This window comes from Protopterus annectens, chromosome 3.part0 (genome assembly GCF_019279795.1).
Source record: "Protopterus annectens isolate FY-2018-M chromosome 3.part0, PAN1.0, whole genome shotgun sequence".
Classification (NCBI taxonomy): Eukaryota; Metazoa; Chordata; order Ceratodontiformes; family Protopteridae; genus Protopterus; species Protopterus annectens.
In genome coordinates this window covers 1,599,924,082-1,599,943,652 of record NC_056731.1, presented here as the reverse complement: position 1 = coordinate 1,599,943,652, position 19,571 = coordinate 1,599,924,082, and the positions used below count along the sequence as shown (strand labels likewise).

The window sequence follows — 19,571 nt, the reverse complement described above, 5'->3', positions numbered from 1 at the left end:
GGCATATTACAACAAATGAAAATAGAATGTACATTTTAAATGTTTTATGTTAACATTTTATTAAGTATATGTTATGTGGTCCCCCTCCCCTTTTTTACTCAAATTGTTTATGTGAATTTTTTAAGTGAATGGTTTTAGGTAAATGTTTTTTGTAATTTATTAATTGGAATGGAGATGTGATTGGTTAAGATTTCTAACCATCTATATAAGAGGGTTGTATTCACTGAGTTGTTTGTTCTGAAAAAGGCCAAAGTTTTTGGCTGAAAGCACTTAACCTGTGGTATTAAAGGTTCATGCAAAGGATTCAGTGAATCCACTTTTTCTTGTATTTTTGTTCTTCTATTATTAGGTTTCCTGGCCTCCTGTAGTAATGCAAGCACGTCCTCAGTGTAAAGGTGCCTCGAAGGGATCAGAATTCTATCACCCACAGGATTAGCTTCAGAGATTCTAAGTGGGGATGGATCAGGGATCCATTTTCCTGTGTGAGAAGGTCCACTTTGTGAGGTAACTTGTGGCGACTCCCCGTGGCTAATTGCAGGAGGAGGGGGAAACCAATGCTGTCTTGATCAAAAGGGAGTCACCAGTAAGATTTTTAATCTGTCCTGCTGGATCTTCAGCAGGACTTTTCAATTAGTGGTAAGGGGGGTGGATGCGTACAGAAACATCCACTTCCATGAGATGTTGAAGGCATCCGTCGCCCTTGCTAAGGGACTGGGTAACCTGGTGTAAAATAGTGGTAGCTGTCTGTTCAGAGGGGAGGCAAACAGATCTATTTGAGGCATACCCCACCTGTGGACAATGTCCAGAAACACGTCTCTGTGAAGCATCCATTTGTGGGATTGTGACACAGACCTGGTTCAAGATGTCTGCCTCAATGTTCTGAGCTGAAGGAATATAGATTGACCACAGGGAGATTCCGTATCGGGCTGCCAGATCCGATGCCTGGAAAGCAAGTCTGCAAAGCACATAGGATTTAGGTCCTCCCTGCTGTTCACATGCCAAAGAACAATTTCAGGAGCCCTTGTTTTAGGGCATGAAGAAAGGCGGTCAGGGCAAATATAGTTGCTCTCATTTCCCTGATCTCCTGGACAGGCAGTAGAAATCCTGGATTGAGCATAACCTGTTTTAACCACCACAGAATCTCCTTCCTCATACATGGGAGGAAGGGGATGACGAAGTCCAAGGGGTGTGAGTGTTAGTTCCATATGGACTTTAGGTACCATTGCAATTTCATGTGCAGCCTTGCCAGAGGAAGCATAGGAATAGTGGAGGCCATGTAGCCCAGCAACCTGTGGTATTGTCTGGCTGTCAAAGCAGTGGCTTTGAGGACAGTCACCAGGTACTGGGTCAGGGTTTCTACTTTCTGGGGTGGAAGGAATACCCTCATAACATCTGTCCTTATTCGGCAGCCCAGGAAAACCTGGTCCTGGGAAGGAGTCAGGTTGGACTTGGGAATGTTTACATTGAATCCCACAGTCTGAAGTAGGTAGATGACTTGGAGGAGTTGGCTGTGCAAGGATTTGGGACATTCTGCCTGAATCAGGAGGTCATTCAGGTATGGAAAAATTTGGATCCCTTGGACTCTGCAGAAGGCCACTACAGGAGCCAGGCATTTGGTGAAGACCCTTGGAACAGTAGAGTCCAAAGGGCAAGGCCGAGAACTCAAAGTGTGAGGAACAACAGCAAAATGCAGGAATTTCCTATAACTGGGCCTGATAGGTATGTGGAGGTAAGCATCCTTTATGTCCAAGGTGGTTAGAAATCCCTGAGTTATCAGTAAAGGCAAAAAGGTTTGAAGAGTCAGCACGTGAAAGGTGGGGACCTTTAAGAACAGGTTTAGGTGGGTTGGGGAGTCCCTCTGGGAGAAGGGAGAATGTCCCAGGACATAATGTAGTCCTTTTCTATAATGGATAGGACCCATCTGTCTCAGGTGATGAATTGCCAAAGGGACAGACAGTGAAAGAGCCTTAGGGACAGGGGAATGGTGTCTGGGGGGAAGACAGTGATGGCAGCTAGTCATTGGCTACCTGCCCTATCCTGAAAGGGAGTTTCTGGGCAGGGGTTTGAGCAGACTTAGACAGAGCCTGCTGTTTTCTTGCACCTTTTCTGCCTCTAGCAATGGGAGCTGCAGAAGAGTGTTTCTTTATGAACTGTCTCTTTGATGGACAGTTCCTATGAAATTTGGGAATGGGGGAGACAAAGAGATGTTTAAAGTCTTGCAGCTCTTTCCCTTTCTGCTGAAGGGTCTTGAATAGCTCAGCTGCTTTAGAACAGAAAAGGGTGAAGTTATCCAGGGGTGCATCCATTAATTTTGCCGTAATATCATCAGGTAAGGGAAGAATCCTAAACTATGAATATTGTCTCAGGACTGAGGGGTTAGAAATTTGTACCTTGGAAGCAGAATCTGGGAGGTCAGCCAAGAGTTTGGTGATCTGAGACAGAAGTGCCAAGGCATACTTGGACATGTCTGTTTGGTAATTTACTGCTCTGAAGGCCAGGGTAGAGGAAGTGTAAACTTTATTACCAATGCACTCCATGGCCTTACTGTCCTTGTCAGTGGGGAGGACTGAAGTAGATGGCAATAATTCGGATGGCTTATCTGCGGAGACTGAGGCACTGGCAGGGTCAGCTAGTGGGCATTTGATCAAAAAATGTAGCCCCTTTGAGGGCCTTGTAGAATGTGTCATGTCTCCTGGGAGCAGGTTGTTGGGAATCAGGGTTAAGACAGGCAGCACTGAAGGCATCCATGAATGCTGGTAATACTGGGGGAATTGCAGACGGAGCAGGGGTCTCCATCTGCTTGAACTCATAATATCTTTTTTGTACCTCAGATATCTGAAAAGAATCTCACTTAAAAAATTCGCAAAGGTGAGATCCTTAGGATGATGCAGTGTGCAGCGATAGTATTGTCGACTCACAGCAAGAGGTTCTCCGGTTCAATTCACGGCTGGAGTGCCTTCTGTGCGTAGTCTGAACGTCCTCCCTGCATTCATGTGGGTTTCCTCCTGGTGCTCCGGTTTCCTCCCACGTTACAAATACATGCGCCTGGAGCATTTCTCCCCAGGCCACCATGGAAAATTGGACTTTCCCGGTTAACAAATGTTAAAATAAATAAAAAAAAAAATCCTCAGCTTGGGAGTCAGCCTCAACAGACTCATCCTCTGGTGAAGCATAACCTACAGGAGAGGGCATCTGCGAGTAATAAGAAAGGGAGTCCTCAGACAAGGAGTCTGAGGAATCCTCAGCTTCAGGTAAGATAACATCCTCAACCTAAAGCCTGGGACTGATAGGAGGAGGCCCGTCCTGTGGAGATCCAGGCATGGCAGGCCTTAGAGCATAAAAGCATTAAAGAGGCTCTGAGAAAAGGCCTGCCAATCTGTTTGGCTTTCAGGAGATGGGGAGAGATGCTCGGACTTGGCTTTCTTTTTCAATGAAGGCCTAGGAGGCTTAGGGCCTGAGGAAGGCCTAGTGTCTGGATAAGGCCTAGATTCAGTAGACTGAGAAGCAGATGGAATATGGCTGTCTGAGCAGCCATCAGAACCTGTGGTTTCCACTCGACATCGCAAGGCGACATCAGTGAACCCTCCCCCATGTGTCTTCTGCATGAGGTTCTGTGGCATCCTGAGGGGTACCCACTATACCTGCATCTGAGCATTCCTCCAGGCAAATGTCAGCCACAGGAGGGATGTCAGATGGAGGAGGGGCAGCCAAAGCAACTTCGGGCCTGAAAACCTTGATGTTCTATTTAGGTGGTTCCATGGGCTGACCGGATGGTCCTTCCATCCCTAAGGCTAAGCATTTTAGACACTGATTTTCTAAATATATATTTAGTGCGTGCAAGTTTTCAGCATGAAGGCCTGACAGATTACACAAGAAAGATGGTCGTGCATAGGCCCTAGACAAATATGACAAAGATCATGGGCGTCCTTATAAGGGATCTGATGACCGCACTTGCCCTTTCCTTTCCTGGATGACACGTAACCTTAATAGGCATGCAATGACAAAAAGAAACAAAAGATCCCCAACAGGGTACTTCTCTTTAGTGAAGATCCAAAATGAAGACAGCACTAATGCTGACTTTCGACTGGCTACAGACAAGTTCTGAGGAAAGGTACATGCAGACGTCACTTTTATGGCCCATGCTCCCTAAACCGTCAGACGTCCTAAGTACCTAGCAGTGACTACAAGCTTTTATATACTGGACGGACATTCGGGTAGCAAGAAAGGAAAACCCAACAGTTGGAATACTGCAACATGAGAATAGAAGGACATCAAAAACACACACAAAAGGTCAGAAGAATTAACCAGCAACCATAAGGAGACTGTAGACACCAACTGTCCACCTGTGCAAGTATACAAACTTCTCGCTGTACTATTCTCAAGCTTTACAAAAAATATTTATAATTAGAAAAATCATTTTTTCATTTAATAAATTGTTTAAAGCAGCTTTTGATTAACGTAGCAAGCATTTCAAAGCTGGACAGAAGCAAAGATTTTTAGGAAAATCTTTTATACTTCTTACAAGGTTAAATTACCATGCTCCAGCCACAGACAAAGCAGGCAAGTACTTTTGTCTCCACTGTGATTTGAAGATGGAAGGAGCACTCTGAAAGTTTATATTTCTTATGCATCAAATATGAGTTGTGGATACTGCAGTAATTTACATTAGGGTGACATACAAACTGCATTACAAACTGGGGACATTTCAGTGATAATGAGACACTGTTATTAGCACACAGCACTTCTTGATAAAGCAAAGGAGATAACTTTAAAATATAGACAAGACTATCTCAAAAATTAAATATTAAACAGTCTGTTCCAGTTCAGTCAAAGCCCAGCTTTGATGCAGCAATTTTGTGATAACCATTAAGATGTAAGACTTTGACTTGGATTAATACACTGTAGCAGAACAGTTGTCCAGATGGGACAAATCACCTGAAATGCAGTTAAGGGAAGCTCAGCCAAACTTACATAATTCCATACCCAACTAACTGAAAATGATATGTAACCCACTCAGAATGCACTGCCTGTAAACAGTCATCCAGGGGGCTGAAAGCCAAAAGAGTGATGGAATTCTAGTTCCAAATAAAAAAAACCCCCTGAAGGAGCATCATGAATTACAAAACAAACTCTAACTGAAGATCAATACAGGTTCATAAGTATCTACTAGGCTAATGGCCCTGGAGCTTTTACAAGTCTAGGCCATAGAAATGCCCTGGCATCATGCCGCCTGACGTTAGTTCCCAGTGCCTCTATCAAGTAGAGCCACTGCAGTGATCTCCAGGGTGAACTTTCTATTACCCATCCACTCATCAAGATTTCTCTTGAAGAGGGACAGAGAGGTGCTCTGCTTGACATGTACAGGAAGTCTATTCCAGAGCAAGGGCAATCTCTGGGTGAGGAACCTGTCCCTCCAGCATGTTCTGTTGATTGTGGTAATGAGATTGATGTCTCTGGAGCGTGTGGTGTGGAGGGATTGGGATTACTTTAGATGTAGCATTTCAAAAAGAGCTGGGTCAGACATGGCTTTGTAAGTCAAGAAACAATCGCCTCTAAGAAGGCGATATGAGAATAGCTGGAGCCTTTTGAGTCTATCCATGTAGGACATGTAAACACATGGATCCTCTTTGTGAGGTACTTTTGTGGCCTCTCCAGCTGTTGCAGGTGTCTAGTGAGGTACATGCCAAATGGGGCATTATACTCAATGGTTGGTCTAATTAGGGAAGAGTAGAGAGAGATGATGACCTTTTTCTTCCTGGATGCAAAACCCTTGGTAATGAGATGTGCCACATACAAGGACTTTCTGACCACAGTGGCAATGTGGTGGTCGACAGAGAGGTTGCTGTCAATCTGCATCCCCATATCTCTTATAACGCCTTCAATGTTCAGTGGGCTTTCATCGATGTGGTAATTAGTGGGAAGTGTGTTTTTCCCAAAGGGGATGATGAAGCATTTTTTGCCATTAAGCTTAAGCCCATGGTTTCAACACCAGTCATTTGTCTCAGTGAGGCCTTTCTGTAGGACATCTGCATCATGTGGGGGAGTTAATAATGGCTCCCAGCTTGCAGTCGTCTGCAAACTTGGTCAGCCAGAGTCCCTGTGTGTTGGCCTGGACGTCTGAGAAGTAGATGCCGAACAGGAGAGGACCCAGGACCGATCCTTGTGGGACTCCACTCATGACTGGTGTCAGTCTGACTTGGAGTCTACTACTTACTCATGACTGGTGTCAGTCTGACTTGGAGTCTACTACTTTCACACTGTGTGCTCTATCTGTGAGCCAATTTGCAACCCACCTAGTGATATAGGGGTTGATGCCTAGCGTGGTCAGTTTATCATTAATTCCAGAGTGAGGAATGGTACCAAAGGCCTTGGCCAGATCGAGGTAGGCTGTGTGCACTGCCTTACCTTTGCCCACAGCCCTGGTCACTGACTCAAAGAAGTCAACCAGGCTGAGCAGGCATGATCTCCCTTTCACAAAGCCAAATTGCATGGGGGCTAGAGTTTGGAGATTTCCTATATCTTTGTTAATTAGGTCCATGATGATGTGCTCCATAGCTTTACATATCAGACTCATCAGGCTAATGAGGCGATAATTCCCAGGGTCTGTAGTTGCTGCCCCTTTATGGAGAGGGATGAGTGTAGCACTGTGCCAATCGGTAGGGACAAAGCCTGAGGTGAGAATGTGACCAAACAGGACACACAGATGTGGTGCCAGTTCGCTTTGTAGTTCATGTAGAACACAGCCAGGGATATTATTGGGTTCCATGGTAGCTGTATTCTTGGCCATGGATAATGCAGCTTTAACCTGTGTTGCAGTAATGCTGGGTGCCTGGCATTCTTCCGGTATTGTGACTGGTCCTTTGGGGGGGGGGGTAAAGCTGGCACTGAATTTGTTGGTCAGTATGTTGGCAATATCTGTTGGCTCAGTATAGGAGGTATCATTGTGCAGTAACTCAGAACAAATCTGGGTATTGCCGTGGAGGTTCCTGATATAACTACAGAAGGCTTTGTGACTGTTTGTAGTGTCTGCTGCAATTCTTAGGTAAAACAAATAGTGGACCAGCACAATGGTAAAGCAGGACAATAATTTAATTATATCAAAAAGTTAAAGCCATATAAATGGCTCAAAACAACCAACAGACTGGTTTCGGCTAAACAAAGCCTTCTTCAATGCTCATAAATTGCAACATAAAATTATGTAGCACCCAACATCCTGGTCTTAAATAGGAAAGATTTAAAGAGACATTACAAAAATAAGTATATAATGACAAATCCATTAAAGTTAAATACTTATGGAAAATCTTCTGGTAGTAACTACATATAAATGTTAAAACAAAAAAGAACACAAAATAATACTTATAAATATGAGTGTAAATGAATCAAAATGCAATATTATAAGGAAAGATTGACTGGCATAATCCACATAATTATACATGAGGATAAAGAGTATTATCTTATTAATATTATTATTAGGATAACTCACCTCTATACATTGTTGTTGAGGAGTCATAATGCCAATCAAAATACGTGTGGATTATTGATGGCTAAGTAAGTACACACAAACTAAATAATTGTAAACATGTTATTCTATTTCATTAAGCCCAGGTTTGAACAATGCTCCTAATCTGGTTATCCACATGTTTTCCATATTATTGAGCTTCGTGTGCCAACCTGCTTTAAAATTCCTATGCATTTGAATCTTATCAATAATCACAAATTTGAAAACAGCAGTGGGGTGATTCATAATATGTTTGTATAGGGCATTAGACAACCTTTTATTTCTTATTGCACTAAAATGTTCACTAATTCTGAGTTTAACTGGCCTGGATGTCTGACCCACATAAAAAGCAGAACAGGTACAGGTGGCCAAATAGATGACCCAATCTGAGCTGCAATTACCAAAGATGGTGATATTATAAACTTTTGATGTGTTTTTACTAGAGAATTCTTTGGTTTTTAAGATGTGTTGACAGGCACTACAATGACCACAAGGAAAACAGCCAACCAATGGATCACCAAATAATGTGGTTTGGACAGTCATCTCAGGTGTGTACCTCTTATTATGAGTAAGGCAAGAGTGTATCCCCTGCGATATGAGAAAGCACATTGCTCTGGTAAAATCTCATTGAGAAATTCATGAGATTTTAATATGTCCCAGTGTCTATTGATGATTTCCCTGAATCTGGATGTGTTATTTCCATAAGTAGTTACAAGCCTGATTGGTTGGACAGAATTAGAATTGTCATCTTGTTTCAAATGTTTATATTGTAATAGATTTGAACGTGTCACATGGTTCGTCTGATCAATAGTATTGGAAATATGATGCTTTGTATATCCACGGTTGATAAGCCTATTAGCCAAATCTTGTCTACAAACTTGATGTTGTTCTTGTGAAGAGCATATGCGTTTCATGCGCAAACACTGAGATTTAGGAATCATACCGATGATGTGGCGTGGATGAGAACTGGTTGCATGAAGCAATGTGTTATATTGAGGAAATTTTCTATGAACAGAAAAAAGTGTTAACCTATCCAATGAACATAACCAGAGTTAAGTGGCACATTCATATTAGTGAATAAACACTCATATTTATAAGTATTATTTTGTGTTCTTTTTTGTTTTAATCCAATATAATATATAATATCCAATATAATTTGTATATACAAACTTTCTTCTACCTATCTACCAATAGTCCATATTTTTATTGTGGTTCAACATTTTAAAGGAGTTATCTCCAATTTGGTATTTTGATATGTCCTTTACGGTGGCAGAGATGAATGGTCAGGTATCTTAGATTTTCTGACCAAACAATCTTGTTTTGCTCATTTATTCATTCATCATTTATGTTAGCAGAGACGAAGTGTCGGCTATCAGAAGTTGTATACTGAATAGATTGACCACTGATTGCAAGGGACATTGAGACAAACCTTTTTGTTTGCTATCCAGCGGCAAGTTTAATATATGGACATTCATACTTTTATATACAGTGGGTGTTTGTTTAAGTTGTTGAATTGGACATAAATAACTCTAATAATTATTATATATTTGGTATACTCAGTGCTCACTCACACATTTCAATAAGTATAGGTGATTTAGTTTACAGCAATATTTTTTTGGGTCAGGAGCTGGATTAAGACACATTATTTGGTATGGATTTGAGTGGAATTTTGCAAGGTCTTTCAGCTGATAAGGACAACCTTGATGCTTTTGGTTTTAATACCAACAATGTACATAATTCAAATAATAGTGCAGCTGATACTAGACAGAGATGTGGGTCGGTTTTTCAAAAATTAAACAGAAACATGAAGTCCTTAAGATCAAACATCTGGCACTTGAAATTATTCAAGGCCTACAAACTTAAAGATATCACACCAAGAGGTCTTAGGATCCGTCTTCAACCACTTGTGTCAAATCAACAGAACCACGACTTGCTGGGTAAAGTGCTCCTCAGAAAAATGATATACTCAAGAACAAAACACAAAAGGAGCTCACCAACGCTGATGTTAACAAAAAAACTCCAGTTTTCACTTCAAGAGTTTAATATTCAAAACAAATGCTGGATCCAAAAGTAAGCGCTTTCACGTTCACAAACGTTTCATCAGACTTCAATAGCAGCATATCATATTACATGCCTTATATAGCAATGAATTAACCCATATCCTGTTAGTTAATCATCATAATTATGCAATTAAAATTTAAAGTTGCATATACACTGCTTTCAACCGGTAAAACTGATATACCAGCTAATTTAAAAATGAAAGCAAATACAATTCATTCCATCACATAACACTATTAATAAAAATTCATTTATAAAAAATATATACATATATAAATATAAACATAAATATAAAAAAATATATACATATATAAATATAAATATATATATACATATTATATATGTACATATTGCTCATGAAAAATGCATATACACATTGAAATATATATATATATACACATATAGAATGTATGTAAAAACTAACATCATTAAAAAATAATATTAAAAAATAAGTTCTAGCCAATAAGCAAGCTTTAATGTTTGTAAGGTCTCGCTGTTAAGAAAGGCTTGAGTGAGACCTTATCATTCAAACCACACGCTTTATGTGTTTGTAGCCTCATTATCCATCTACATTCCATCTCTTCAATGTGGTTCTTAATATCACCTAGTCTACTACTCTTCTTGGTCAATTCCAAGACCATAAATTTAAAACTATGTGTCATGCCATTATCCAGGACATGTTGTGCCAGGGCATTATTTGTATTTTCTTTGTTAATGGCATATATGTGTTCCCTGATACGTTCTCGTAATGTCCTGTTCGTTTTTCCCACATAGAAAAACTTGCAAATTTGGCATTGGGCTAAATAAACTAAGTCTCTGGATCTGCAATCTGCATAAAACTTAAAAATATACTCTCGTCCAGTTACTGGATGAATAAACCTATCTTCATTATTAATATATGTACACTTGGTTACAACATCTACACGCATGAGTCCCTATCCTTTTGGAGAACTTACTATTCACGCTATTTCTTTCATAACATAGTAGCCTTTTTAATGACTTCATATTCCTATAAGTTATATTAGGTCTAACATCTACCAAATCCCTTATTTTCTCATCTGTTGTTAAAATTCTCCAATTATTATTAATGACTTCTTTGATTAATGTATTTCTATTGGTAAAGGGAGTAATCAATCTATTTTTATTGTGTGTCTCAGAATCCTTTCTATCTGTAATATTTTCTGTCTGTCTATGAAAAAAAGGTTTACCCTTTCCCATTCTATGTTTATTACATAATACAAGTGTGTCACTAATTTCTCTTTGCTTATATCCTCTGTCTAGAAAATTCTTCGCTAGTGTCTTCTGTTGTTCCTGATATGTGTCCTCTTGTGTTGTTAGCCTGGACGCTCTGTAAACCTGGCCCTTCAATATAGTTAGTCAGTTAGAAGCACACTGGTGGTTATGCACATTGGATGTTTCATCTTTATATACAAGTATCCCCCATGATGCTGGTATTTTGGCCATTTCATACTGGTTGGAGAAATCAGAATTATATTCCACTGGCTTCAATAATTTTTTGGTGAAACTTACGGAATATGTTCTGCACAAAAACATTTTCTATTTTGATGGAAAACCATATTGGCAAATCAAAGGTACTGCAATGGGGGCATCTTTTGCCCCCATATATGCAGATTTATTTATGGGATTCTTCGAACAATCCTATATATATGATGTCCATCAGAATCTTTATATGAATCATTTAGATATCTGGAGAAGATATCTAGATGATTGCTGGATGGTGTGGTGTGCTAACAAAGACCAAGTGGTTGATTTTGTAGGTTATTTGAATAATAATCCCTTTGACATACAATTTACTGTCAACATAGAGCACCAAGAAATTGTTTTTTTAGATGTTGTGGTCTCAAGACTTTCAGATGATACATTGGCCACCTGTGTTCACAGAAAATTTCCTCAATATAACACATTGCTTCATGCAACCAGTTCTCATCCATGCCACATCATCAGTAATATTCCTAAATCTCAGTTTTTGCGCATGAAACGCATATGCTCTTCACAAGAACAACATCAAGTTTGTAGACAAGATTTGGCTAATAGGCTTATCAACCGTGGATATACAAAGCATCATATTTCCAATACTATTGATCAGACGAACCATGTGACACGTTCAAATCTATTACAATATAAACATTTGAAACAAGATGACAATTCTAATTCTGTCCAACCAATCAGGCTTGTAACTACTTATGGAAAAAACACATCCAGATTCAGGGAAATCATCAATAGACACTGGGACATATTAAAATCTCATGAATTTCTCAATGAGATTTTACCAGAGCAATGTGCTTTCTCATATCGCAGGGGACGCACTATACGCTCTCGCCTTACTCATTATAAGAGGTACACACCTGAGATGACTGTCCAAACCACGTTATTTGGTGATCCATTGGTTGGCTGTTTTCCTTGTGGTCATTGTAGTGCCTGTCAACACATCTTAAAAACCAAAGAATTCTCTAGTAAAAACACATCAAAAGTTTATAATATCACCATCTTTGGTAATTGCAGCTCAGATTGGGTCATCTATTTGGCCACCTGTACTTGTTCTGCTTTTTATGTGGGTCAGACATCCAGGCCAGTTAAACTCAGAATTAGTGAACATTTTAGTGCGATAAGAAATAACAAGGTTGTCTAATGCCCTATACAAACATATTACGAATCACCCCACTGCTGTTTTCAAATTTGTGATTATTGATAAGATTCAAATGCATAGGAATTTTAAAGCAGGTTGGCACACGAAGCTCAATAATATGGAAAACGTGGATAACCAGATTAGGAGCATTGTTCAAACCTGGGCTTAATGAAATAGAATAACATGTTTACAATTATTTAGTTTGTGTGTACTTACTTAGCCATCAATAATCCACAAGTATTTTGATTGGCATTATGACTCCTCAACAACAATGTATAGAGGTGAGTTATCCTAATAATAATATTAATAAGATATACTCTTTATCCTCATGTATAATTATGTGGATTATGCCAATCAATCTTTCCTTATAATATTGCATTTTGATTCATTTACACTCATATTTATAAGTATTATTTTGTGTTCTTTTTTGTTTTAACATTTATATGTAGTTACTACCAGTAGATTTTCCATAAGTATTTAACTTTAATGGATTTGTCATTATATACTTATTTTTGTAATGTCTCTTTAAATCTTTCCTATTTAAACCAGGATGTTGGGTGCTACATAATTTTATGTTACAATTTATGAGCATTGAAGAAGGCTTTGTTTAGCCGAAACCGGTCTGTTGGTTGTTTTGAGCCATTTATATGGCTTTAACTTTTTGATATAATTAAATTATTGTCCTGCTTTACCATTGTGCTGGTCCACTATTTGTTTTACCTATTGCTTTGGTTTGGACCGAGCACTTTGCCCCACGTGCGTGCTTTTGGGTTGTTCTGTTTGTTTCTGCTGCAATTCTGCCTTCATATCTGGCTTTACAGGATTTGATGAGGGATCTCAACTTTTTGTTGAGGCTAATAAGGAAGTTTTTCCAGTCTCGGGACTTCACCTTTTTTCTGCAACAGTTTCTTCCTTCTGTTGTAGAGTTTATTAATGGAAGGGGACCACCAGATTGGCTTCCTTTTTTTGGAGGACAGCGTCTTGGTTCTGCTGGGTATGGCTAGTTCCATGTATTTATGCACATGTTCGTACAGTGCATTGGTGTATGATTCGGCAGTCATGCAGCTATTTTCCATTGGTATGGGTGCCGTGAAGTTAGCCACCTCTGTTTTTAGGAGCCCAAAGTCAGCTTTGGAGAAGTTTTACAAGGTGGTTAACTTTGCAGGGAGTGTGGATGAGATGTGGATTTCCATGGTGATTAGTTTATGGTCAGATCTGACAACTGATGGATTGACTACTGGTGTAGAGCAATGGTTGCCAATGTTAGTAATGACCAGGTCAAGGATATTGCATCCTCTAGTGGGGGTAAGAATGAGCTGGTCCAGAGCACTAGAATTGATGAATTCCAGAAAGCATTATGTCAGTGTATTGGTGCTTTGAGTAGTTTTCCCAGTTGATGGAGGGGTAGTTGAAGTCTCCTTGTATGAAAATGTTGGGTTGGACCTTGACAGACTCCAGGGTGCTTAGGAACGTGGAGTGAGAGTCTACGGACATGTTTGGGGACCTGTAGCAGGTTATGATCTGGACTGTCTTCTTACCCAATGTTAGTTGTACCTGAAGTATCTCAGATGCATTATGCTGGGCTACTAGTCTGGAAGTGTGCATATCCTTTATGAATATGGAGACAGCACTGCCTTTGGAGCTATGGTCCATGTTTTGGGGCCGAAAGGTGTGGAATAAGTTATAGCCTGGTAGCGCAGGGATTTTTCTGCCGCTTTAAACCAGGTCTCCGTTACAGCACAAATGTCGATGCTTTCCATTTTGAGGAGTGCTTTGAGTAAGTGTACCTTGAAATATAGTGTTGAGCAGCATGACCCTCAGACTGCATTTACTTATAGCTATGGTGGTAATTTGGTCTTTGGAACACCGCCTAAAAAAGGCACTATAGGGGGGCAAGAGCCTTAGTCAGCACCTGCAAGCCTAGAGGTGAGAGATGCAGGCCATCTCTGGCAAAGCATCGAGGTCAGTCAATCATGTCATTCCAAGCAGACAGATATTGGATCCCCTTAGAATGACACCAAAAACTTAGCCAATTGTTGAAGTCAATCATTTTTTGTTTGTACTGCGGTATCATTCTGAGTGATGGTAGAATACTGCTCAGGGCTACAGTCATACTGTTCTGGACCACATAATCCAAGAGCTCCAACATGTCTCTTTTCATGTAGTCCAGGAAGGTGTGTCTCAGGTCATTCACACCCACATGGACAATGACAGAGTCATACTTATACTTGTTGTGCAGTGACCTGACTGCGTGTGTTATGTGTCGGATTCTGGCACCTGACAGACAGCTGACTGTTACCTTCTCCTTATTCAACCTAGTGAGTGGGACATCTGTGTGCCTCACTACTGAGTCACCTATGATTTGGGTAAGGTGTTTAGGCTTTGGATGAAGGGCACACTGTGGAGGTGAGGTATGTGTCGTGTGGTTTGTGCTGTGTTGTGGTGGTTGAGTATGTTTCTGTCTTGGAGGTCTCTGCTGTTTGCATAAATTTCTATTGAGACCCTCTGTGAAGGTGGGTGTGTAGTTTGTGTTTTTATGTGAGAGATGTGATGGTGAGTGTTCTGGAGGGCTATGTGTTCCATGTGGTGTGGTGCAGGTGTTGACCTTCTCCTCTTGACCAGCTAGTCCGATCTTGGCTGGAGAGTGCATAGCTTCCAATTTGGTGATATAAGTGCATCTCTCACAAGTCTGAATGTTGTGAGGTAAGAGGAGAGAGTTGTCTGTGTACATGAGGCAGTTGCTACACTGCCTCAGAATGTCCAAGTGCACCAGCTTAATAGGAGAAAGCACAGGGAACTGCATTTAATCAAGCCAGGAGGGGTGGTCATAACTACTACGTACTGGAGCTATTTCCGTGAACAACAACTAGTGCTGATGGCACTAAGGTGTGCAGCAATAATTGCTACAAAAACCTGTTGGAAGTGCAAAGCGATTAAGCTATTTGAAGTGCAAGAGAGAAAGAACTAGCAAGATTCAAGGGAAAAAACTGAAGAGCAGACTTTCTGGCACCAGTAATAGTTTACCTCAGCTTGACGCCACTAGGTGGAGCTTAAACAAGCGGAAACCCATGCAAATGTGGGTGCAGTACGAATAATTCTTGGAGATTAATGAAAAGCAGCAGCTATATGCCACTATGTCGAACAGCACAATTATTTGCACTGACCGTTACTTGGAAAGTGATCAGTAAAGGGCATCATGTCAATTAAACTTCATTTTCTTATTAAACTTCATTTTCTTAAAAAGAACTCAATAATTTTAATGCTTCTGCAAGCCATTCTGTTGTCAAAGAACTGGATGGAGGGAGAGTAAAGGTGCTGTAAAATAAGGAAGCATGGCTACAGCTCAACAATAACAACATAGGAAAAAACCAAGAAAGTCACAATTGCTACATCTAAGGATGCACTAATGTATTTGGTGGATACATACAAACCGGGGGCATTATTTCTATGTAATTATCATCTATACAAGTGTTAGCCCAACAATGGAATTTGCAAGATGGCTTTCAATAGTCTTGAAAAGAAAGAATGCAGCGTCTGTACCTTGTAGTAGCTGAAATGTGGTACCCTGACGACAATGGATTGTGACGTTACTAGAATCCTTGCAATATTCATGCCACCAGGTGTGGGGTCCCATTTCTGCTGAGTCACTCTCCTAAAAAAAATTAATCATCAAGCATTAAAAATCACAGTGTGTCGTCACACAGGAAAACTTTTTTCTTCCTATTTCCATATATTCGAAGTTAAGAAATTAAACATCTTGTATTCTGTACATCGTACAAGTGACTATGCAAATATTTATAACTACAATCTTAGAATAAAAAATACAGTGACAAAACAGCATGGTGAATTAAGCCTGGTAAAAATTCTGAATTATGAACTTGTTGAAATAATTATATCCGTTAATTTATCTTTACAGATTCAACAGTCTGGCCAAATAAGCATGAATTAAACAAGCATCGAAATGACACTGACTACAGTAAACAAATACCTCACAAAGAGGATTACTGGCCTCAAACAAATGCCCTACACTGACTCCCTCAAAAAACTCCAGCTTTACTCCGTAGCATATCGCCTACTCCGAGGTGATCTCTTTCTAGCATACAAAGCTATGTCAAACCCAGAGCTGTTGGACATGCTACACCTAAAGAAATCCCAATCCCTCTGAGCCACACGCTCTAGGGACCTAAACCTTGTCACCACAATAAACAAGACACACTGGAGGAATAGATTCCTGTCCCAGAGACTTCCTATACTCTGGAACAAGCTACCCATCTATGTCAAGCAAAGTTCTTCATTAGCACTCTTCAAGAAAAATCTTGATGAGTGGATGGGAAATAGGAAATACACCCCGGGGATCACTTCTGTGTCTCTGCTGGACAGTGGCACAGGAAAATAACTTTCTTGGATGGCGTAAGCTATGGAACCTTGCTGGCTAGGCTTACGTAGGCCCTGGGCAGATAGCCTAGTACCTACCTATGCAAGTGAATTTATTTTCAAGGGTGTGTGTGTGTTTTACTGCACTGCTAAACTCTCTTGCTCCTTACCTTACTTCTCTAAATGGCACCTTCAAAAAGTGGTTCATTCAGTTATCATAGCAGATGGTTAGGCTGTCTAAGCTAATGTATCATATATCCAAGCTTCAGTGCAGAATGTATGTTCTTCACTCAACTTAGACTATTCCAAACAGGTGACTCTCCAATTTAACCATGCCTATATACAACACTATTCATCTCTTCTGATGCTAAACAGGCAAATGTTGCAATGCTGTAAGGACACCCTATGTATTTTCTAGAGTATCATTTTATTATTACTTTATTTCACTGAACTGTTTTACTGTTTTGTCCGTGTTTCCATTTACTGATTGGAGCCATTCAGCATGTTTATACTTTTAGAATGAAAGGTATGCTGTGAGATGGACAACACTGTTGAATCTGAGTACCTTGAGAGCTGTAACTTTGGGAAAGAAAGGGCAAATTTGATTCACTGGAGCTGAGTGGCTTTAACTGTCACATCAGCATCGAGGCGTCAGTTAAGCAAGAGTTTACTGCATAAAATAGACTAAAACACCCAACTTCAGTGCTAAGTGAGCTGTTCATTTGTTGAACTGGAGGCTGAATATGGGGATTCAGTCAGGAATGTGTGCTGTGCTGCTGCACAAGGTTTCAAGACTTTAGTTATACAAGACTTTCATGCTGAAAATAAGCAAGTGACAGTGAAAGAAACTGACAGAATTAGTGCTTGTAATCTTTGGTACTACTGTAATGACTGACTGCACAGCTCAAACAAAAGGCTATGTAGATTTATTCCTCATGCAGGCAACCAGAAGTAAAAATTGAGCTGAATTAAAGTCAACTGTCCCATTTTCACTTGAACAATGAATTACAGAGAGGCACCATAATAAGTCCAAAGTAGCTAGAACTGCAAGCAAAGGCTGTAGGATTTGTTTCTAGATAGGTGAAAGTTGCTTGCTGCAAAGTTCAATGCAGGGAAAGTACAGTTTTGTACCTACCATAAATGTAGATGTTCGAAGATCCACATTGCTGCAGTCCTTACTTATGGGTAGTTCGCTGTCCTCGGTCGGCCCGAATACCAAAGTATTAGGTTGACGTCGGTCATGGGCGCCTAGATCTGACATCAGAGCGTCAGGGTATAAAGGCGCATGACCGACGTCATATCCTCAGTCTTTTCTTGCCCCAGATGTCAGAAGGCCAAACCAGAAAGGCCACAGCCAAAAATAGAATACCTCTCAAAAAACATGCCCAACAACCACCATCCCCTAAAACATAGCACCAAGTCAAACTACAGTGGGGAAGGAGGGAGGGTAAATTGGACTGCAGCAATGTGGATCTTCGAACATCTACATTTATGGTAGGTACAAAACTGTACTATGTTCTTCATCTCACATTGCTGCAGTCCTTACTTATGGGTAGAATCCCAAAGCAACGGGAAAGGGAGGATGGTAAAAATCATAAAGCATTAGGGGCCGCTAAAATGCCCTGTAAAATAGCAGTGGCAAATCCAGCCCTAGACTTAGAATAAAGAGGAAGGTGGTAATGTTTAGAAAAGGTATGCACTGAACTCCAAGTAGCTGCCTCCAAAATGTCTTTTGTAGCTACCCCCCTTAGAAAGGCCATAGAAGTAGCAGTAGCCCTGGTGGAATGAGGCCTGATTCCAGCAGGAATCTCCTTACCATGATGGGAATAACAGAAAGAAATACAAAACCCAATCCATTTAGAAATAGTTTGTTTTGAAACAGGTTTACCCTGTGAACCCAAAGCAAAAGAAACAAACAACTGCTGAGACTGTCTGAACTCCTTGGTTCTGCTCAAATAATAACGCAACTGCCTGTGAATATCCAAAGTATGCAAAATTTTCTCCCTTTATTTTGGGGTTTGCATAAAAAGTAGGCAAATGAATAGTTTGATTTAAGGCCACACTAGAAACCACTTTAGGCATAAAGGAAGGATTAGTACGCAAAGATACCCTATCCTTATGAAAAATCAGGAAAGGCTCCACTGCCATGAGGGCCTGTAATTCAGAAACCCTTCTTGCAGAGGTAATGGCCAACAAAAAAGCAGTTTTCCATGACAAATACTTTAACTCGGCAGTAGCTGCAGGCTCAAAAGGTTGTAGAGTAAGTTTTTCCAGCACAAAATTGAGATCCCAAGCAGGAGTAGGAGCTCTACGTGGGGGTCTTATATTCTTTGCCCCTCTAAGAAATTGCTTAAACCAAGGATGAGAGAATAAAGGAGGGTCACAATCATAGTGAGCAGAAATGGCTGCAGCATGGACCTTTATTGAGGAGAAAGACAAACCCTTGTCCAATAATTTAGTAAGATATTGAAGAGCAACACTTAAATCAGGTTTGGAGACATCAAAGTCCTTTCCTTTACTCCAAATAAAAAATCTCCTCCTTTTATCAGCGTAAACTTTCCTGGTACTAGGCCTCCTGGCCTCCAAAATAACATTCAAAACTTGTTGTGGAAGCTGAGACCCTCCAGAGTCTAAAACAGAATATGCCAGGCTGTTAGATGCAGAGACTGAATCTTGACATTGAGGAAGTGACTGTCCTCTTGTGACAAAAGGTGCGGAATCAAAGGCAGAGGCCATGGAGGTTCTCGTACTAAACTCCTCAGTAGTGGGTACCAGTGTTGTCGAGGCCAATCCGGTGCTATCAAAATCATGGTTGGCTTGTCTTGTCTGGTCTTCAAAAGTACCTTGGGAAGAAGAGGCAGAGGTGGAAAGGCATATACATGCAGATTGTTCCAACTGAATGATAGAGCGTCCACCTTCCAAGCTGTGTGATGAAACATCTTGTGCAAAACTTTGGCAACTGGTAATTTAGTGGAGAAGCGAACAGATCTATGT

The 19,571-nt window shown here is 40.4% G+C and overlaps 1 protein-coding gene across 2 annotated transcripts in view; it reads right to left on the bottom strand.

Annotated features, from left to right (window-relative positions):
• Positions 1-19,571, bottom strand: part of POP1 (POP1 homolog, ribonuclease P/MRP subunit) — a 1,346,230-nt gene that overhangs the window by 393,316 nt on the left and 933,343 nt on the right. For both annotated transcript variants that reach the window (XM_044065635.1, XM_044065636.1), the window contains exon 10: positions 15,744-15,855. In XM_044065635.1, coding sequence (XP_043921570.1) covers positions 15,744-15,855 — 112 coding nt within the window. The remainder of the gene's footprint in view (positions 1-15,743; positions 15,856-19,571) is intronic.